This window comes from Sylvia atricapilla, chromosome 2 (genome assembly GCF_009819655.1).
Source record: "Sylvia atricapilla isolate bSylAtr1 chromosome 2, bSylAtr1.pri, whole genome shotgun sequence".
NCBI classification, from domain to species: domain Eukaryota; kingdom Metazoa; phylum Chordata; class Aves; order Passeriformes; family Sylviidae; genus Sylvia; species Sylvia atricapilla.
The window spans coordinates 114078047-114100107 of NC_089141.1; the positions used below are offsets into that span (position 1 = coordinate 114078047).

Below are 22061 nucleotides of genomic sequence, written 5' to 3' on the forward strand. Positions count from 1 at the left end.
CGCAGCAACTTTCGGGGCTCCATCGGTGCTTTCGTTTCTTCTCCAACCGTCTCGTCGTTCCGCGGAAGGAAAGATTTTCCACCCGTTCTAAAAGTAGCGATTTGGCTGAGTTGAGGGGTTGTTGGTTTTTTTTGTTGGGTTTGGTTTTGGTTTGTTGTGGGTTTTTTTTTTTTTTTCAAATTTTGATTTTTCTCCTGGTCGCCGGTGATTTTTTTTGGGGTTTCGGCGGTGAGCGCGGCGGGTCCATCCCGCAAGGACGAGAGGGGAGGAGGAACAAAAAAAGCAGAAAAAGAAAAAACCCATGCTTGCCAAAGCGGGCTTCCACCTGCTGCGGTTCCAATAGCGTTCAGCAGCCGGTTCCTGTGGCCGAATTAGAGGAAGACTGTCTGAGATACCGAAAAAAATAAAAAAAAATAGAATTGGCAAGGAGCGCCGAAGTTGTTGCAGACTGTGGGTTTGACTGCCGAGCAGGAGGCGAGCGGGAGAGAGAGAGCGCTGTTGCACACACAAAACCGCAGAGAGAACCCACAATTTAACCAACATCCCCGGCCCCCAGTTCGCAGCTGTCGGACCTCTGAGCTCGGCTCTCGCCCATCGGCCGCGACTTTGCCTTAAATTAATGAAAAGCTTTTTTACCAAAGACAGAGATTTGAAGCTTGAACGCCATGCACTGAGCTTTTTTCCTTTTATTTTTTTTTTCTCCCTTCCTTTTTGCGCAAGAATGACTGAAAGGTCACGACACGAGCGCTCTTAGAGCGACTCCCACCGAACTACTGAAGCTCATTTTCAAGGCTGCTTTAAAAAAAAAAAAAAAAAGAAAAAAGAAAAAAAAAAGAGGAAAAATCTCGCGGAGAACATTAATGGATTCCTGTTGTGTTTAAATTCTCTACAGATTCTCTTGTAAATATTTGATGAAGTCCGGTAGATGCGCGTGTGCGCTGAGTGCGTGGCCGTGAATTTATCCCCACTTGTAGCCGGCTGACCTTTGCTCGGCGAGCCGGGCTCGCGATCCGCCTCCTCCGGAGAACAACCCCGAATTTCCCTCAAAGAGCGACTTTTTTTTCCTTTTTTAAAAAAAAAAAAAAAAAAAAAAAAATTTTTTTTTCGTCTCCAGAAGACTCCGGCGCGTTTTGTTTCTCTTGGGACCGGAGAGAGAAATCACCTGGAAGAAAACCGGGAAGCGCAGGCTCCCTATTTATTCCTTTTATTTTTATTTTATTATAATTTTTTCCCCCTTGGGAGTTGGGGATGAGCTCCAGCCCCTCTCACTTTCCACACCCGGGGTAAAGCCGCGCCCGCACGACCCTCGCGCTTTATGGGATTAACGGGATCTGTTCCGCCTGGCCAGCAAGCCGAGAGTTAAGACTATCAGCAAAACCCCCCCACAAAAAAACCCCCCAAAAAACCCCAAAAAATTAACTCTGGGGGAAGACAAGAACAACTTCACCCCTCGCCCGTTTATGTTGGTCCCCAGAGAGCGGCTCGCCGAGGAGTTGCGCTCTGTAGGAACTCAGCGGAGGTGTTGTGTGGCCCTAAAGGCTTGTTGTGATGCGTATCCCCGTAGATACCAGCACCAGCCGCCGCTTCACGCCGCCCTCCACCACGCTGAGCCCGGGGAAGATGAGCGAGCCTCTGGCGCTGCCCGGAGCCGAGCACGGCGGCGCTTTGGCCGGGAAACTGCGAGGAGCCGACCGCAGCATGGTGGAGGTCCTGGCGGATCACCCCGGGGAGCTGGTGCGCACCGACAGCCCCAATTTCCTCTGCTCCGTGCTGCCCACGCACTGGCGCTGCAACAAGACGCTGCCCATCGCCTTCAAGGTAAGGTTTGGGATGGGATGGGTGAGGGGATGGAGGGCGAGAAATCGGGGGATGGATGCGCGTCCCGGGGATGGGGATCTGCGGCCGCGCTGCGCTCCTGCCGTCCTTTCCCTCTTTTCTGCCATCCTTTCCCTCTTTCCTGCCATCCTTTCCCTCTTTCCTGCCATCCTTTCCCTCTTTCCTGCCATCCTTTCCCTCTTTTCTGCCATCCTTACCCTCTTTTCTGCCGTCCTTTCCCTCTTTCCTGCCATCCTTACCCTCTTTTCTGCCACCCATTCTTCCTTCCATCCTTTCCTTCCCCTCCTTCCTGCCGTTCTTTCCCTCCTTCCTTCCTTCCTTCCATGCTTTCTGTCCCTCCTTCCATCGTTCCTTCTTTCCTTCCATCACTTCTCTCCTTTCTTCCATCCATCCTTCCTTTCTTTCCCTCCTTCCTTCCACCCTTTCCTTCCTTCCATCTTATTCCTTCTTCCATCCTTTCCTTTCCCTCCTTCCGTCCTTCACCTCCTCCCTTCCACCCTTTCCTTCTTTCCATCCTTTTTTCTCCTTCCTCCCATCCTCTCCTTCCTTCTTTCCATCCTTTCTATCCCTCCTTCCATCCCTTCCGTCTCTTCTTTCCATCTTTTCCTTTCCCTCCTTTTACTTTTCCTTCCACCTTTTCCTTCCTTCTTTCCATCCTTTTTCCCCTCTTTCTCTCCATCCTTTCCGTCCGTCCCGTTCCAGCCGCTCTCGGGGCAGGAGCAGAAGCAGCCGGGGAATGTGAAGGGTTTGGGAAAAGCTCCTCGCCATTCATAACTCCGGCAGAGAGAGGCGGCTCTGCTCAAAAGGAAGGCGGAAAATTTAGAAATAAACGCGTTTTATTTCCAAATTCCTGCCCCGCGGAGTTTGGCTGCGCTGGGGAGCAGATGCTCGGAACTGGAGGAGCCGCGGGATCCCCCAGAAGTCACTCAGGGTGGTGGCAGGTCTCTCTGTCCCCTCTGTCCCACTGTCCCTCTGTCCGCTCTGTCCCTCTGTCCGCTCTGTCCCTCTGTCCTTCTGTCCCTTTCTCCCTGTGCCCCTCTGTTCCTCTGTCCCCTCTGCCCCTCTGCGCCTCTGTCCCTCTGTCCCCGTGTCCCTCTGCCCCTCTCTCTCTCTGTCCCACTGTTCCTCAGTCCCTCTGTCCTTCTGTCCTTCTGTCCCTTTCTCCCTCTGTCCCTCTGTCCCTCTTCCCGCTGTCCCCTCTGTCCTTCTGTCCCTCTGCCCCCGTGTTCCTCTGTCCCTCTGTTCCTGTGTCCCGCTGTCCCTCTGCTCCTCTGCCCCCCGTCCCCTCTGTCCTGCTGTCCCCTTGTCCCTCTGTCTTTCTGTCCCCTCTGTCCCTCTGTCCCTCTGTCCCTCTGTCCCTCTGCCACCCACGGGGGACTCCGGGAGGGAGAAGAACACCACAAAACAACCCGGTCACCATCCCCAAAAACCGCATTTCCTCTTTTATTGGCCGCCTTTAAACGACAGCAGAAGCCGCGGCCTAAACCCGGGCAGAACCGTGTCCAGAGAGTCCCTTTGCTAAAATCCAAATAAAATCCGGGAAAAGATGAGGAGAAGGGAATGGGAGAGAAAATTCCGGCTCTCCTCCCGTCCCCGGCGGTGCGGGCGATGCTTGTGGTGCTTGTCACCCCTCCCGTTACCCGGCTCCCGGGAAAACCATCCTTCCTTGGAGTAAAATCATCCTCCTTCCTTGGAGTTAAATCCTCCTCCTTTGGAGTAAAATCATATCTTTTGGAGAAAAATCCTCCTCCTCGGAGTAAAGTCATCTCCCTCGGAGTAAAATCATCTCCTTTGGAGGAAAATCCTCTTCCCTTGGATAAAATCATCCTTCCCTGAAAGTAAAATCATCTTCCCTTGGAGTCAAACCCTCCTCCCTTGGAGTAAAATCATCCTCCTTGGAGTAAAATCCTCCTCTGGAGTAAAATCATCCTACTTGGAGTAAAATCATACTTCCTTGGGAGTAAAATTATCTTTCTTGGGGTCAAATCCTCCTCCTTGGAGTAAAATCCTCTTCCCTGGGAGTAAAATCCTTCCCTTGCAGTCCACCCCTCCTGGCCTGTCTCTCGCTGTAGTTTTGCCCCGGGACTGTCGCTGACTCTCTGAACTCGCAGCTTTTTCTCGCTGCTCCCGCAGATTCTCTCCCGAGCGAGGGGAGGAAAAAAAAAGGGAATTCTTGGCGTTCTCCTTTTCCAAAAGCCGGGAGCCGCACGGACACGCCGCTCCCGGGAGCCCCGGGGCTCTATTTAGGATCGGGATTTGTCAAGCCTAGACTTTATTTTTTTTTATTATTATTATTTTAATTTTATTTTTTTGCGGTCATCGCTAAACCCTCCCGACTGCCTCGGCGTAACTTTTTTTTTTTTTTTTTTTTTTTTTTTTTTTTTTTTTTTTTTTTTTTTTTTTTTTTTTGCTTGTTTTATTTTGTGTTGAAGGCCACCAGACTCGAGTTTTCCCTCTGTTTTGGGGAGAAGGGAATCAGCTCAGAATCGGGAATTTGCTGCTGACTAGGGGAGGGAAAAAAAAAAAAAAAAAAAAGAAAAAAAAAAAAAAAAAGAAAAAAAGAGTTTTATTGTGTCTGCTTCTTGTTCTCCGCAGATAAGAGCGGGGCGAAGGGAGGAACTCGATCACGGGGTCACTTCCTAAATTCCCACATTTAGATTAATTATTACACTCTTCCCCACGCAGCGGGCTGGTAATTAGCCGAGTTTTCCTGCTGGAAGGCAGAAATTCGGGAGGGAAAAAAAGCGCTCCGCCCCGCCGGGAAGGGAGATAAGAGGAATACCGGGGGGGTTTTTTCCTGGATTTTTTTTTTTTTTCCTGGTCGCATCCCGGCGTGGTAGAGAAAGGACAGGAGCTGGGAATGTGGAAATTTTCCCTGAGGAAAAAAAAAAAAAAATATATATATACATATGTATATAATTCCAGGGGGTTTCAGGGATGCTCAAAGCCACTTTCTGTCCCCACCTGCAGCCTCAGCGTTTCCCCCTCTGCAGCTTCTTCAGGAGTTTGGAAAACTGGGATAATTTCACCCGGAAATAGCCAGGAGGAAAAAAAAAAATAAATCAATCCAACTCCCCCCAAAATTAGGAAAAGTTTTCATTAGCAGAGCCTGGGAGGCACCTGCTGCTTTTCCTCATCTTCAACCCCCCAAATCCTCTCTCCTGAGAGATAAATCCTAAAAGAATTTACCACATCTCGGTGGTTTTCTGCTAAATGTGAAGTATTTGCAAAGCTGTTCTCAAAATCAGGGTGTTTTCAGATCGTTTGGCCCAGGGGAAAAAAAACCCCAATATCAGTTCAGATCATTCCCCCGCTGTCAATATTTTAGTTTGCACCTGACTAAAAACGCTGAGTTTTGTCGAGTATTTGTTGGTTTTATTCATTGTTGGAATAAAAAGAGGTGGGCAGAGAGTGTTCTCCTCACATTTAGCAAAATCCATTAAGAAAAATCTGCGGGATTGGGATATTATCTCAAACCAAAACGATCCATTTTCACTGGTTTCTCCTAAATTTAAGAGTGATTCTCAAAGACTTTTAAAAAATAACTCGCAATAACCAATAAGGCGCCGTGTAAATTCATTGTCCAAACGCCGTTAAGGATCCAAATCCTAATTTAAGAGGCCAATTTGGATTAATTGGTGCAGGAGAAGTAAATTTAGATACCCCACAGCGCTGCAAGCCTGACATTCTCCTCGCTCCCCTGGAAATACAAATTTTTAGAGGTAAAAAGTACAACAAAGTCCTTGATAACTCCAGTAACAAGTCCCAGCTTATCTGTTTAGTCTTTTTTCTAATGTCAATATTTGTATTTCTGTTTCTATTGTCTGTGACTTTCAAGTCTGGTTTCTTTTCTGGGCTGGGTCAGTTTTTGACTCGGGTTTGGGTGTTTTTTTTTTTTCAGATTTTCTTCCCCTTTTTTATCACCAAGGTTGGGATTTGAAAGCTTTAAATTAGTCAGAGACAACTGACCCTGGATCTGTGAAAAAAAAACTTTATGAAGGCTTAAAATCCTGGCATAAATCCCTTTAAATTCAATATTTGCATGGCAGGGTAATGCCCTGGCTTCTCCTTTTCCCTCTTTTCCCTCTTTTCCCTCTGTTAGATGTGGATGCATCAAGGTTTTGCAGGAATTTTTAAGGACTGGCCGCGGAATCGCGGATTTCGTGACGATTTCCAAGCTCCAGTGTTCTTCCAGCAGGGCCTTGTTTCTGCCAAAATCAGGGAAATCCAAAAAGCCCAGCTGAGAGTAGGCCCCAAAAAACCCCCAAATTACAGCACAGAGAGGAGAACAAAAACCCCTCCAAAAAAAAATCAGGGCCGGGGAGGAACAGGGAAAGAGGAAGTTGAAATCGAGATGTAAAGAGGGAATTTTGACCCAGAGATTTTAGCTTTGCATGTGGAAGTGAAAATCAGGGTTAGGGGTGAGAAAAGGGAGAGGACAGAAGTGAAAAGCTCAGCCTCCTGTGGAAGGAAAAAAAAAAACAACTGGGAAATACCTGAAAATGGGGAATTCTCTCATATTTTGGGAGGTGGCTTTGGCTGGGGAATCAAAATCAGGGCTGGATCAAGTAAAGGAGCTGCTGCTCCTGTTTTTAAAGAGCAAACAGAGCAGAAAAGAGAAATAAAATCAGCCTGTGACGAACTTCAGCCGATTGTAACTGCCTGGAGTGAAGTCAGAAAATGTTAAGAGGAAGGAAAATCTCGAGCTGCAGCTCAGAGGACGCAGTGCAGGGCTGGTTCCTCTTCCAGAGGGCAAAAGAGGAATTAAAAACAAGCTGGTTTTTCATCTCTGGGTTTGTTTTTCGTGGTTTTTTTGGGTTTTTTTGTGGTGGTGGTAGCGCTGTAGAATTGGGGGAACAGCAGTGGGCTCTGAAGAAAATCAGACAAAGTGATTCAAGCTCTGATTTTTGTCAGAGGGCACGAGGAGAGATCCCAGACATCCATGGAATTCCAGCAGGTTGAATTTGTTCGGGGAATTCAAGAAAGATACAAGAAAAATTAAGTTTTTCAGCATTAAACCAGTGTGAACAGAATATTTAAGTTCAGGAATCTTTGTGTTTCTCACCAAAAACCCCAGTGAATCCTGTGTTCCTAAAAGTTTGATGGATTCTGGCACCAAGGAGCACAAATATTTTGGGAAAAGGGGAAAGTCCTTAGCTCAGGTCATGATTTCCATCCATCCACTCGAGAGTGAGGTCTGAAAATTATTTGCTTTGTGCTCCTGAAGGAAAAAAAAAGATGAATTGTTCAGTAAATTGGGATTAAACATTTAAATGAGGCCTGATTTTCCACGGCCTTGCTCTGGATTTCTGCTTGGGCAGTTCTGTGAAGAGCTCCTGATATAAATCAAACCATCGAGGGCCGCCACTTGAATTTATTTATTGACAATTACAGAGATTTTGGAAAGCTCATTTTCTGTATTTTTCACCTCAGAGCATTTTTCATTTCACACCATGCTGGGTGTTTCCGAGGTGCACGAAGGAAGGAAAAAATCTCTGTCCAACCATTAGGAAAAATTTGGTTTAAAAACGGTAGAAATTCATGACGAAGAATAAAAAAAAAGATGCATTTTAAAGAATATAAATTATGGTATAACGATGTTTTAAAAATGTAATGATGGTTTTAAAATTCACTCTCTGAAGTCCTTTGGTTCTCCAGGAACTGGGGAGAGGAATTTTTTTATCTGGATGGGAAAACATCTTAGGGCAGGAACAAATCCGCCGTTTGGAATTTATCATTTCAGAGTTCAGATTCTGTCAGCAAAATGGAAAAAAAAAAAAAAAAAAATCCCTTGATTAGAGAACAGCAAAGGGGACAACATTGGGTGGAAGAAGAAGATTCCCATTCCAGCAAACCGGGAACGATTCCCACCTCCTCCAACACCCCCTTGGCCCACCCAGATTTTCACCGCCGCTTTCTTCCCCCCTGGGCTTTACCTTCCCACGAAACGATGAGGGGTTTCCTTCCAGAAACTGAGGGTTGTGCTGTTGCTGTCGCAGGTGGTGGCCCTTGGGGACGTCCCCGACGGGACCCTGGTGACGGTGATGGCCGGGAATGACGAGAATTACTCGGCGGAGCTGCGCAACGCCACGGCCGCCATGAAGAACCAGGTGGCGCGGTTCAACGACCTGCGCTTCGTGGGCAGGAGCGGCAGAGGTATGAGAGGGGCATGTTCCAGCTCCATCTCCTGCTCCTTGAACGTGGAGTTGGGGATTTTTTTATCCACTGGGAAATGTAGCAGCTCCATCCACGGGATGAGCTGGGTGGGTTCCCGCGTTTCTGTGTTTCTGCGTCGCTCGTGATTTTTAAACGGTGAAATCTCGTTGGGGGAAAAAAAAAATGTGAGAAGCCGCCCAGAGGGTGACATTTGGACTCTGGCAGGTGCCCTTGGTGATTTAGGCAGTGAAATATTACCTGTGGTTAGGTTTAAGTGGCAGATTTTCAGTTTGAAGGGAGAATTTTCAGGTTGTGGTCATCTCGGGGCTCCCCAGAGTTCTCTATAAAAACTGATCTTTGCAACAGGAAGAGTCAGGGTTAAAAATACAAATAATTACCACACAGACCTAAAAATTTCACAGGTTTGTGACCTGCTGAAGGCTCTTTCTCTGACCTTTTTTTCTTTCAAAATTCAACAGTCACGGTAGTTGTTGTCTCCTGTGACACAGAGAGGAGAAATCAGGCAGGACTGAGTGGTTTAAAATCTGATTTCTCTCTGCCATAACCATTAGTTACTGGCAGAAATAAAAAGGCTTTTGGAGCATAAATAACAAATAAAAGTTGAAGTTGATCAGAGTGGGACTATGTAAAAATATTAGGAAGCTGCAAAGAGCACCTGATGTGTGGCCCGTGAGTGGGCAGGTGCACAAAGTTTCATCAAAAAAAAAAAAAAAAATCAGCAGAATTCCCTTTAAAACTTCACCCCTTACTCCTAAATCCCATCAATTCCAAGAGAAGCACTTGAAATAAACCAGCAGAATGGTGAGGGGAATTCAGGGAGGTTCAGTCAAACTCCCAAAGGGAAGCCAGCGAGTTGTGGGAGAAGAAGCAGCCTCTCTCTTTTAAGGTCAGGGATGAAAATCCGTCACATCTCCAGTGTGGACTCAAGGTAGTTTACTTTATTACGTATTTTCCTTCTGTTTAATTTGTCTTTAAAATTGGAATGGGGCATGATGGTATTCCAGCGTAATTCCAGGCCAATTTAGTGACAGGGCAGCACCTCCTGAACTTCAGGAGGCCTCATTTAGGAGCAGTTTGTGCTCCGGCATCCCTCAGAAGTCAGGAATTGCTGCCCCTTCCCCTCCCTCCGTTCCCATGAGACGCCCGAGCTGTGTCCTGGTTCCACACACGGGTTCCTGATTTTCAGGAGAGTCCCAGAGCTGACCCACTTGTGGCTTTTATTCCAAACGGGAGATGTGTCAGGCTGGAGAGCGAGGAAGTTCTCCTGATTATACACAACAGCCTTTCCTCTCCTTTGAAGTGAAAAGCACCCGTGGACACCCTTCCAACACAAACACAGTCACAACGCCGCGAAAGTGCGGCCCTGACGGAGCCCTAAATACATTTTAGGAATAAAATCCCCCGTCCAGTTGTTTTTTTTTTTTTTTTTTTTCCCCCTGGATCCTGCAGGGTTTTTTAGCTGAGGGTACAGAGGCAGCAAATCCTGTTGTTTGGGCCGTCTTCAAATGGAAAACACCCGCAGCTGAGAACGTCGCCTTGTAATGCCAGCGAGGAATAATAATAGGGTAATGCAGAGCAAATTATATCCATTTACTGAAAACATGAGAGATGCTGTAATGTCTAAAAGTATCAGTCATTAAAACGTGGTCATTTGGAATATTAAAGGTACCACCTTTTCAGTAAATGGAATTTGCATTATGATTCAGAGCTGACTGTTTAGAAGATTCAAATGAATAGCTGGCAGAGCGCTGGAGAAGCTCATAAAAACAAACCTGTAGTTCAGTTCCTGGCCATGGTAATGAGGCTGGAAATCATAACAGGGAACTGAGGGGAGCCTCAAGGTCAAAATCCAGCAGCTGGGACAAAGCAGGCCCTATTTCTTGGGAATAGGGAGCCCTTACCCCGCTCCTTTAGCCGCTCATGGGCAACAACCCGGGAATTCCAGCTGTGATATCCCGACTCAGGTGCCGAGGATCCTTTAAGTGGAGGGATTTGGGAATGCTGCGTGCTATTAGTCAGGTTCAACATCCTCACCTGCCCATCTTTGGGGCGGTGACTAATGGATGCTTTTGTTTACTCCTCCGCCAGGGGATTGTTTTCCAAAGGCGGGGATTGTTTGCCTTCGTGCGGGATTTTTCGGGAGCTGCTGTTCTGCGGCATTTCGCACAAAGCCTGCAGCAGAAGGTGGCTGCTTCAAAGGGCACTGCTGCCTTTGATACTCGGCTGCAGGAAAATGAGCCCCGACTTTGTTTGCCGTGGAATATTTGAGCTGGGATCAGCTCAGTGCCACCGGTGATAATGCGGTGCCAGGGGCGTTGTGCGAGCAGGGGCTGGGAGTTCACCTTGGTTCAGGCCACGGTGGAGGCTCCTCCTTGTGTCCCTCAGGGGATTTAAAATCCTCCTTTTAAATCCCTGATGGAGAATCAGGAGTGGTTTTGAGTGGTGATCATAAAAACCTCATTAAAATCCCCTCAGCAGCCACAGCTCTGTCCCTTCCGAGCAGGAAATTCGCGTTCTTGACGCTCTTCGTAAGTAATTTCAACGTCTTCCATGAAATCCAGCAGGACAAACCTGTATCGAACATTATTTTCCATGATTTCCTCCTGGTTTGGGGAGGGTCACAGCAAATCCCCCTGATCTGGGGGCCGATTTCCCCTCATCAATGTTCGGCTCCAAATATCAGCCGAAGTTTCAGCCTCGTTCCGTGCCCAACACTCAGAGTTTGCCCCGAGTGCTGCTCGGCCTTGTTTAGAGTTAAAAACCCCAAACATTTTATTTTCTTCCCACCCAAAAATAGCAGCGAGACCATCACAGGTCACCCAAAACCTGGAGATGTGGTGTAAAAGCAATTTGGCTTTTTTTTTTTATTTTATTTTTTTCCCCTCAACCGAAGAGATTTCCATTGGATTTGGCCGGGATCCAAGGCTCCGATTCCTCAGCCCAGTTGGAGAATGCTACTGGGCAAACCTGCCCGTCTGGCTCGGGAGCCCCACCGAGTCATTTCGGGAAGAAAAATGTCCTTTTAAAACTCCAGCCAATCTCAGCCTCCCCCTGCTCCCCTTGGCCTGATTACCTGCTTAAAACAAAATTAATCTTGATTTTTCGCCCTCCGTTTCGTGAGCGTTCCAAGCTTCCAACTGCTCCTGCTGCAACGTATCCCTGTATTTTTTTAGTGGATAAAGAACCGGTTTAGGTCACTCTGATGAAATGGATCTGATGCAAAAAAAGCCTGACACCGTAGAAGTTTATTGGCTAAAATTAAAAATAAATAGTTATGTTGGAGAGGGAAAAGCTCCGTGGCTTGGGGAACGTGAAATATTTTCCTCATGGAATCATTAATCCCAGCTCCTATCTTCCTCGGAGGATGTAAGATTCCAAAAAATCCCAACAAATAAACATGTTTTCCAGATGAACATGATTATTAATGGCTTATCCTTAGAGTAGCTAATGGAGAAGAGTCTTGGCTTGCTGCAGGAGATCTCAATCTAAACCTGAGAGCTGGAGCTCCAGGAGAGTTTTAAAACCTTCACCTTGGAAAGGGTGGAAAATTAAATCCATGTTTCCTCAGGATTAGAGGAATTGGGGTAAATTTTGTGGTGTTTTTCAATATCCAGAGAGCCAAAACAGGTGTAGTAGCTTTGTAGAACATTAGAGATTTCACCAGGCACGATTTCTGCCGTCAGGACTCTTCCCTCTGGATATCATTCCCAGGGAAAAAAAAATTCACTCTAAGGCAAAAATCTCAAAAATACTCGAACTCCAAAAAAATTACTGGCCGGGATTCCAAATCCAATTATTTTTATTGGTCTTCCCAAGCCAGAATTTTGCTCCTTCTTTGCAGGCAGCGATATTTGAGCACTTGGTTGAAATTGATTTTATTTTATTTTTTTGACCAAAATGCACTCAAAATTCTAAAAGTATGTGCAAAACAGAGGATGCTGCCCTTCAGCAGGGTCGTAAAACCAGTATTAAGCAGGCGTCCAGGTTCTGCTCCAAGCCTTTGGAATGCTGCAGGGGACGTGGGATCAGATCCTGGAGTCACAACCAGCAGAGTGCTGCCAGATGGGATGAAAACAGGAGAAAATCCATCAGCAACTGGGAAAAAACCTCAGTTGATAGAGTTTTAAATAATACATTTATTTGGAGTTTGGATTGATAAGGATGTGGCATTTGAAGGATGTTACAGCCAGCGCAAGGGAATGGGAATTTTCTTTGGATATTGGGAAGAAATTCTTCCCTGTGAGGGTGAGGAGGGGCTGGAATGGATCTTCCAGAGGTGCTGTGGCTGCACCTGGATCCCTGGAAGTGTCCAAGACCAGGCTGGAGCAACGCGGGCTACGGGAAGGTGTCCCTGCCCAGGGAATTGGACGATATTTATTTTTCTTTCCAATCCCAAATCATTCCATGATTTCACAGCTCAGTGAAAGGAAGCGGTGTGTGTTAGAAGCTCATCTTCCATGACTTTTTTCCATGAACTCTTCTCCCTCTATTCTGTTCTGAACGGTGAATTTCCCCCTAAAAAACAGAGGCCAGGAGCGAGAAATTTATTTTGAAGTCATTTAGGGCGGCTTGGTTGCGTCATTAATTTGAGCCAAGATTTCTGTGCAATCCCAGCGAGGCTGAGCAGCAAACCCAGCCCTCCACCGGGATGGAAACCTTGGCAGGGAAGTGATGGAAGGAGGAGAGGAAAGGAGAGGAAAAGCCTTTCCCAATGTCTGAGGTGCCTTGGGCTTGCTCTGAGTAGCTGGATTTAGGAATCCCTGATTGAGGAATTAACCCCATGGATGATGCTTCCCCATGTAGGGCTTGGGCTTCCATAAAATATCCTGTGGGATGAGGCTGAGCAGCAAACCCAGCCCTCCAAGGGGATGGAAACCTTGGCAGGGAAGTAATGGAAAGAGGAAAGGAAAGGAGAGGAAAATCCTTTCCCAGTGCCTGAGGTGCCTTGGGCTTGCTCCAAGCAGCAAATCTCCAATTGTGGAATGAACCCCATGGATGATGCTGCTCCTCACATGGGTTGGATTCCCAAAAATCATCCTGTGGGATGAGGCTGAGCAGAAAACCCAGCCCTGCAAAGGGATTGAAACCTTAGCAACGATATAGGAGCAGAAGAGGGGAAAATCCTTTCCCAGTGCTGGAAGTGCTTTTGGCTTGCTTTGAGTAGCTGGATTTGTGAATCCCTGAGTGAGAAATTAAACCCCTGGATGATGCTGCCCCATGCAGGTGTTGGAGTCCCAAAAAACATCTTGTAGGATGAGGCTGAGCAGGGCTGGGGACCTCAGCAGGGATATATGGCAGGAGAAGAAGAGGGGAAAATCCTTTCCTAGTGCTTGAGGGGACTTGGGCTTGCTCTCAGTAGCTGGATTTAGAAATCCCTGATTGTGGAATTAAACCCACAGATGATGCTGCTCCATGCAGGTGTTGGACTCCCAAAAAACATCTTGTAGCATGAGGCTGAGCAGCAAACCCAGCCCTCCAAAGGGGTGGGAACCTCAGCAGGGATGTAGTGGCAGGAGAAGAGGAGAGAAGCTTTTCCCAGTGCTCAGAGTTCCCACTCTGAGCAGCCAGGGATATGAATCCCCAATTGTGGAATTCCCCGTGGATGAAGCTGCTCCATGCAGGGGTTGGACTCCCAAAAACCATCCTGTGGGATGAGACTGGCCCTTGGCAGGGATGTAATGGCAGGAGAAGGGAGAGGAAAAGCCTCTCCCAGTGCCCAGGGTTCTGTGGGCACATTTGCTCTGAGCAGCCAAATTTGTGAATTCCTGAATGTGGAATCAAAACCACGGATGATGCTGCTCCTCACAGGGGTTGAACTCCCAAAATTCATCCAGTAGGATGAGGCTGAGCAGCAAACTCAGCCCTCCAAAGGGATGGAAACCTCACTCAGCAGGGATGCAGCTGCAGGAGAAGAGGGGGAAATCCTTTTGTGGTGCCTGAGATGCCTTGGGCTTGCTCTGAGCAGCCGGATTTGTGAATCCCTGAGTGAGGAATCAACCCCATGGATTATGGTGCTCCATGCAGGTGTTGGACTCCCAAAAAACGTCTTGCAGCATGAGGCTGAGCAGCAAACTCAGCCCTCCAAAGGGGTGGGAACCTCAGCAGGGATGTAGCTGCAGGAGAAGAGGGAAAAGTCCTTTCCCAATGCCTGAGGTGCCTTGGGCTTTCTCTGGAAAAGCTGAATTTAGGAATCCCTGATTGAGGAATTAACCCCATGGATGATGCTTCCCCATGCAGGGCTTGGGCTTCCATAAAATATCCTGTGGGATGAGGCTGAGCAGCAAACCCAGCCCTCCAAAGGGATGGAAACCTTGGCAGGGAAGTAACAGAAGAAAGGAAAGGAAAGGAAAGGAAAGGAAAGGAAAGGAAAGGAAAGGAAAGGAAAGGAAAGGAAAGGAAAGGAAAGGAAAGGAAAGGAAAGGAAAGGAAAGGAAAGGAAAGGAAAGGAAAGGAAAGGAAAGGAAAGGAAAGGAAAGGAAAGGAAAGGAAAGGAAAGGAAAGGAAAGGAAAGGAAAGGAAAGGAAAGGAAAGGAAAGGAAAGGAAAGGAAAGGAAAGGAAAGGAAAGGAAAGGAAAGGAAAGGAAAGGAAAGGAAAGGAAGGAAAGGAAAGGAAAGGAAAGGAAAGGAAAGGAAAATCCTTTCCCAGTGCCTGAGGTGCCTTGGGCTTGCTCCGAGCAGCAAATCTCCCATCGTGGAATGAACCCCATGGATGATGTTGCTCCTCCCAGGGGCTGGACTCCCCAAAACCACCCCGTGGGATGAGGCTGAGCATGGCTGCAGCAGCTCTACCAGCTCCCAAAAAAAAAAAAAAAAATCCCATCTTTCTGCCACGGCACTAAAGATTTCATCAGGGCGAATAAACTCCCGCTCCGAACGCGTCAACAGGAGAAAAATAATGGCAGAGGGCTCGGAGAACTTCCTGTCTCCGGGAGCGTTCCTGCTGTAAACAGTGGCCATGCCAAGTGCTGAACCACTGCCCTCAGTCCAATCACAATAAATCTATTTTTTGGTTCTGCACAGCTCGGCTTGGACATTTTTTGCAGTGGCGAGGATGAGGCAGGCGCCACCCTGGGAGCGTTTTCCCAAGTTTTTTTTGGGTTTTTTTGGTTTTTCTCTTTTTTTGCTCTGATAAAAGGGCTTCCCAGAAGGTTGTTTAGGGAAAACAAAGTACCTCTCTAGATGAAAAGGTTACATAGTTTCGTGAGAGCTGTTTGCCCTGCAGCTTTTTTTTTGTTTGTTTTTTGTTTTCGTTTGGTTTTTTCTTGTTGGCTTTATATATTTTATATTTTCAAATTTGTTTTTAATTCTACTGTTTGGTTGTGTTGGTTTGTTTTGGGGTTTTTTTTTGGTGCCACCCTTCAGAACTCCTGGAGTTCTGGTCAAAACACACTGATTTTTGTGGGCATGTGTGTCCCCACAGCCCAACTCCAATAAGAGCAGCTATTTTGTCACCAAAATAAAATCCTGCTGGGAGATAAATTAGGCTTTGGGCTGGCCAGAGAACTGGAGCAGGAGTGAGGATGCTGCAAATCAGTGCCTCACAATCGCTGTCAAGAGAGTCTTTTCCAGCACAGTCATGTGCATAAACCCTCATCCGGCTCAAACAGTCTCTGTTCCCTTCCAAAACCCCTTTAGAAGGAGGAAAAAAAATATTAAAAATAGACTTTTAAATTATTTTTTTATTATCTTAATGCTGCGTCTCTCCAATTTTTTTTTGCCTCCATCCTGCTCCCCAATGTTTTTCCCACCATATTATTTCTACAGAGTTTTCTCAGCCTTTCCAAATAATTTTTCCCTTTATCTTTTTCCCCTTTCTTCCCTCTCTGGATGATATTCCTGGGCACAGGGTGGGAATTCCGTGCAAACCTTTAGCACCAGGGCAGGTTTGGGATTCAGAGAAAAAGGGATGTGAGGAACAGGATCCTAAATTCCTGTTGGCTTTTCCCCCTGAACCTGTGTAAGGGAGGAAGGAGGTTCTGGGTGTCTCAGTGCCATCAGGGCGATGTTTGGAGCTCTGTGTCCACATCAACTCCCTGAAATTTCGGGAAGAACTGAAGGGAAAAGCTTTGGCAAAGCCACAGGTTTTCCACAGGCTGGGCTCTGTGCACAGAGCCTTGTCCACCTCTGAGGGCACAGAGCTGGAAGTTGGCAGTTTGCAGGTTGGTAACGGGAGAATTTTCATTTTCCCCTTCCTTGGGTTATCCACGGAGCGACCCCGGGGCTTTTCCAAGCTCTGGGATCCGTGGGAGCTGCATTAGTGGGATGACAGCACGGAGAATCCTTGCTCCAAACACATCAGATCTGAGGACACAATCCCAGGGCAGCTGAAGTGCTCAGAGAGCCTCTGGAGGAGTGGCCAGGCTGGGATTGATCAGCTTCAGGAGAAATTCCTCACTGCTGGGATGGCCCCAATGGCGATGGGAATGTTCTTTGCCTTTCCTCCTCGCTCTTCCAGGGAATCCTTCCCCACCACTCCTGCTCCTTGGGGCCTGCAGCTGTGCCCAGGGGTCACCAGTGCTCCTTCAGGGCACGGAGAGGGTTTGTTCCCAGTCCTGTGCTGTGCAATCATGGAATGGGCTGGGAAGGAAAGGACTGTAAAAATCAACTCGTTCCAAACCCCCTGTCACAGGCAGGGACATTATTCCCTATCCCAGGTTGCCCAGAACTGTGTCCAGGTTTCCTTGGGCACTGCCAGGGATCCAGGGACAGCCACAGCAAATCTGGGAATTCCAGCCCAGCACATCCCCACCCTGCCAGGGAACAATTCCTGCCCCAGATCCCATCCAGCCCTGCCCTCGGGCACTGGGAAGCCATTCCCTGTGTCCTGTCCCTCAGCCCTTGGGAATTGTCTCTCTCCAGGTTTCCTGGGGCTCCTTCAGGCCCTGCAAGGCCACCCTGAGCTCAGCCCAAAGCTTCTCCTGTCCAGGCTGAACCATTCCCCTTTCCTGGCACTGCAGAAGGGAGAGGGACTGAGGAAAAAACCAGGTCTCCAAGGGATTTTTCCAGATTCCCAGGACAATGCACCGAGCCATGAATGTGCCTCGGAATGGGATGTGCCCAAAACCACAAGAGCCGTGGCACGGTTTGCCTGCTCTGAGGATCAGGCCAATGATGGGAAAAGTGCTTGGAGGGGAGAAGAACCCACAGGTTCAAGCAGAAAAGCAGCCAGAGAATCCCAGGATGGTTTGGGTTGGGAGGGAATTTAAGGATCATCCCAGTGCTATTCCTGGATGTTCAGGGACACCTCCCACTGTCCCAGGTGCTCCAAGCCCAATGTCCAACCTGGCCTTGGGCACTGCCAGGGATCCAGGGGCAGCCACAGCAAATCTGGGAATTCACCCTGCCAGGGAACAATTCCTGATTCCCAATCTCCCATCAAATCCAACTTTGAAGCCATTCCCTGGGTCCTGTCCCTCCATCCCTCGGGAATTGTCTCTCTCCATTCCTTGGAGAAGCTCACAAACCACAGGAAGGGGACAGAGGCTGCAGGTCAAGGCCAAGTGACCCCTCTGAGGGCCTGAGCTTGAGGCCACCCACAAAAAAAAAAAACCCAAAAAACCTTGGGAGTGTTTTTCAGGAGAAGCCCCATCAGAAATCCCCCTGGATTTGGGGGAAGGGGAGAGGTCAGAGGTGGAATTTTGGACTTAATCCCACTTCAGACGGATAAACCCGCTCGTGAAGCTGGGCCTTAACCTTTTCCACGTCTCTGTCATCCCCATAAAGTCTGGGGGATAATTTCTACCTCAAAAAAAATTAAAAAAAAAAGCTGATGAATGGTCTGAAGTTATAGCTGGGCTCAGGGCTATCATTAGGCTTAAGGATGCCCAGGCATTTTTTGGGAGAAGGTGGGAGAAGCTTTGCACTGGGGCCGTTTCATCCTGAGCTGGTCCTTTCCACCTGCTCATCCTGGTTTTTTTCCCTTTCCCTGGACTCCTCAGCAGGGACACAGCACTCAGGACAGTCTGTGGGCAGAGCTGGAGGCACTTTGTGGAGCTCAGGTCATTTCTGAGCACTCCACAAACAGCCCCAAGCTCTGCTCCAGACGAGCACTTTACTTCAAGTAAAAAAATGATTTTGCACTTAGAAAAAAGAAAAAAAAATAATCAAAATTCCTTGATATTTAGATCCCAGCTCGGAAGCAAAATTTGAGTTTTGGGGAGCCCATGCCTAGAAGCACAACTAGAAAATTCTAAATAATCTAGAATTATTTCGATTTCATTTATTCAGATTCTAAATTTAGATCCTAATTATCTAGATTTTAAATAACCTAGAATTTTCTAATGATGCTTCTATGATTTAGATCATATCATGCTTCTCATGATTAAGAATTAGAAAATCTAAAATCTAGATTCTCGATATCTAGAAGATTAGAAATTTCCATTAGAGCCATTTCTGGGGGAAAAAAATAAAATTTTAAACGAATATTTTTTATTAAAAAAAAATTTAACGAATAATTTCTAAATTAATCATTTAATTAATGAAATGTGTGTCCAAACATTATGTTCGTGGTGATTGAGCATCTCTATTTTAAGCCTTCAGATATTTTTAATAATAATTCCTGTTTCTAAGGGCTGAGATCTCCTCGTGCTGCCACTTGTGCAGGGGCCAGGCACCTCAAGCCCTTCATTGCTGCTGGCCTGTAATTATTGTCCCCACCCAAGTTCCTGGGAATTTTATGGTGGTTATTGCAGCAGCTCCGCTTCCAGGTAGAGGCTGTTCGGCTTTTCCATTAAAATATCTTCCCTCCCTCACACCCCACTCCATGGATTGAATGCTTTTATTCCGTTTTGGAAACCTGAGCTGCAGGCTTAAAGCCTCAGGCAGCATCTCACCCCCCAAAACAAATTCGGCTGCAGCAGGTCCCTGGGGTTGTTTTTGAGGATAAAACTCACCCAATCCAGCAGAGGTTGGTGTAAATCTGGTGCACAGACACATCCACAAAACCCAAAACCACATCCACAAAACCCAAACCCTGGGATTCCCACAGGACCTCAGGGTGCTGAGACACAAATGATGCTCCTGGCAGCCAAATTCCTGCCACAGCTCCAAAGAGTCCCACTCTGGAACTGGCCAGCAGCACACAGGGAATTCCTGGGGGTTGTTGGGGTTGGCAGAGGTCACTCGTGACTTTGTCACCTCCTGGGTGTCACCCTTGAGTGGCTTTTGTGTCCCTGTGCCCCCTCAGGTGAGAGCCACCTGCAGAGCTGCCCCAGCCCTGGAATTCCCAGCCCAGGGAGGACGTGGAGCTGCTGCAGAGAGCCCAGAGGAGGCTCCAGGATGAGCAGAGGGCTGGAGCAGCTCTGCTGGGAGGAAAGGCTGCCACAGCTGGGATTGTTCAGCCTGGACAGGAGAAGCTTTGGGCTGAGCTCAGGGTGGCCTTGCAGGGCCTGAAGGAGCCCCAGGAAACCTGGAGAGAGACAATTCCCAAGGGCTGCAGGGGCAGGACACAGGGAATGGCTTCACACTGAAAAAGTGATACTTTTAGATGGGATCTTGGGTAGGGATTTTTCCTTGGGAGAGGTTGGGCTGGAATTCCCAGATTTGCTGTGGCTGCCCCTGGATCCCTGGCAGTGCCCAAGGCCAGGTTGGACATTGGGGATGGAGCAGCCTGGGACAGTGGGAGGTGTCCCTGCCATGGCAGGGGAGGCACTGAGATGGTTTTTAATGTCCCTTCCAGCCCAAACCATTCTGGGATTCTGTTGTAGGGGCACCTTGTCCTCAGAGCCTCCTCTGTTTTCCCACCTCTTTTATTTCTCTCCTCTTATTTCTCTCCTCTCCCAGTCTCTCACTCATTTTCTCCTTCCTGACCAATGGCCATGACCATTTCCTGCCCTTGCAGCTGAGATGCCACATATTTTCCAAACACCAAAAAATTTTGCTTTTGGAGCATCTCTGCCCAAGCACATTCCCAGGGAGAAGCACACCAAGGTGGCAGGAGCAGCAGCCTGAGGGAGGGAGAGCAGGAACCCAGCTGAGACTCCTGTTTTACACCCCAGCCACCGACTTTTCCAAGGAATTCCCATCCAACCCGAGCTGCTGGAGGGGACAGGAGGTCCATCAGGTGCCACCAGGCTGCCCTTTTCCACCCCAGTCAGGGATCAGCATGGGATGGTGTCACCACCAGAGCCCTGGGGGAAGTGAAACCCCTCAGCAGGGCAGAAGTGAAACTGGCTGCACACAAATTGTCACATTTGAGCGTAAACATCTGTCCCCTCCCCTCCAAAAAAAAAAGAAAAACCAAAAACTTTTCACAGACAGAAAAATTGTGGCTGTTTTGGTGAGCTCAGTCCCACCCTCGCAACGTTCCCCAACCTTTTGTGCAAGGGAGAGGATTCTGCTTTGTTTTAAAGGGACAAAAAGCAGCAGTGAAGCAGAAATGTGGTTTTAAATCCGCTCTGACACATTTCTGCCACTCTGGGGGGGTTCATCCCATCAGGAGGATGGTTCTCTGAGGAAAGAGGTTGGATTGTTGGGACAATTGTAGCTCGAGGAAAAAAAGGGGGGAAAGTGACTTTAGAAGCTCCCTCCCATCTCCTTGAGGCAGCTGAGATTTCAGGGAGCAGCCCCAGAGCTCTCCAGGGAAGTTGCCCAAGATATTTGTGCTGTTTTAGTGTCCTGGGATCCACCTGAAACTCCTCTGAGGAGTTTTATCCTCCCCTGATTCAGGCTCTTGCTGTCCCAATTAGCAGCCCCAGCCTCTTGTTTGGGCTGATTTTTTTTCTCTTTTCATGGAACCTGCAGCATCTCCCAAGCTTTTTTTTTTTATTTTTATTTTTTTGGGGGGAATCTTTTCTCCTCTAAGGAATTGAGATCCCAGCTGGCAGCAAAACTCAGAGCTTGAGTAATCCTGATTTGAGAGCAGCAGCAGCAGCTTCCACATCTGCCTGGGGCAGTATTTCATTGCCTGCAGCTCAGGATGGTGTTTTTTTGACTTCCAAAAAGAAACAAATGATCAGGGAAAATCTCCCCCCAAAAGCGACAGGGACTTCCCTGATCACCCACAGGAGGTAAAAAACTTGACAATGTCTCTATTACTTGATCTCAGCGATGTCATTGGGGTTGCTCAATGGAATTCTTGTGTTGCCCAAGGTTCAGAGCACTCAAATAATTGGTGTGTTTTGGCTGAGCACTGTTATTTGGGCTTCACTAAAATAATTTGGAAGGGATTCCACCTCGAGACATGAACCTTCTGACAGTCTCCCTGCCTGCTCTGGGAATCTCACAGCAGCTTTTCCTGCCCAGATTTAGAATTGTTAGCCAGGAAAAAAAACCAAAAACGTGGGGAAAAGGGAGGAAAAGAGTGTGAAGGGCATGGCTGGAGTGCTGCAGGGAGCTGGGGATCTGGGATCAACCATGTCCTTGCAGGAATGAGCTGCTTTCTCACAAATATTGTGAATAAAATAAAATAAAATAAAATAAAATAAAATAAAATCAGTATTTCAGTGCTGGAAAGGAAAGGAGAAGGGGAAGGCCAGGACCAGTCATGTTTTTGCAGCTTTTTCAAACTTATTTCATTAAAAAAATCAGGATTTGGGAGCTGGGGAGGAAAGGAAAAAGGAAAATCCGGGATCAACCATGTCCCTGCAGGAATGAGCTGCTTTCCCACAAATATTGTGGGGAAAAAGCCAAATAAATCAGGATTTGGGAGCTGGGGAGGAAAGGAAAAGGGAAAAGCCAGGATCAATCACATCCCTGCAGGAACGAGCTGGTTTTTCCCACCCTTATTACCAAAAAAACTTATTTTTCCTGGTTTTTCCCACCCTTATTACCAAAAAAACTCAGGTTTTGGGAGCTGGGGAGGAAAGGAAAAGGAAAAAAACAGCACCAAACATGTCAAATAAAGGTGCTTTTCCACTTTTATTAAAAAAAAAACAACCCAGTGCAGTATTTCTGGGGGTTGCAGTTTGCACCAGGAGCCCTTTTGGCCCCGTGGAAATGCAGGACAAGCCATGGATTGATTCTGAGCTCTGGAGATTTAATTCTGGGTAAAGAGCTGCTGTGCAAACTTCCTGCACTGAGGAATGTTCCCAAGGTCGGCTTTATCCCAG

At 47.6% G+C, this 22061-nt stretch overlaps 1 protein-coding gene across 2 annotated transcripts in view; it reads left to right on the top strand.

Moving 5' to 3' along the window:
- The window catches only part of LOC136358260 (runt-related transcription factor 1-like), a 121284-nt gene that overhangs the window by 91743 nt on the left and 7480 nt on the right, over positions 1 to 22061 (top strand). For both annotated transcript variants that reach the window (XM_066314239.1, XM_066314240.1), the window contains 2 exons: positions 1565 to 1818; positions 7836 to 7992. In XM_066314239.1, the coding sequence (XP_066170336.1) occupies positions 1565 to 1818; positions 7836 to 7992 (411 nt within the window). The remainder of the gene's footprint in view (positions 1 to 1564; positions 1819 to 7835; positions 7993 to 22061) is intronic.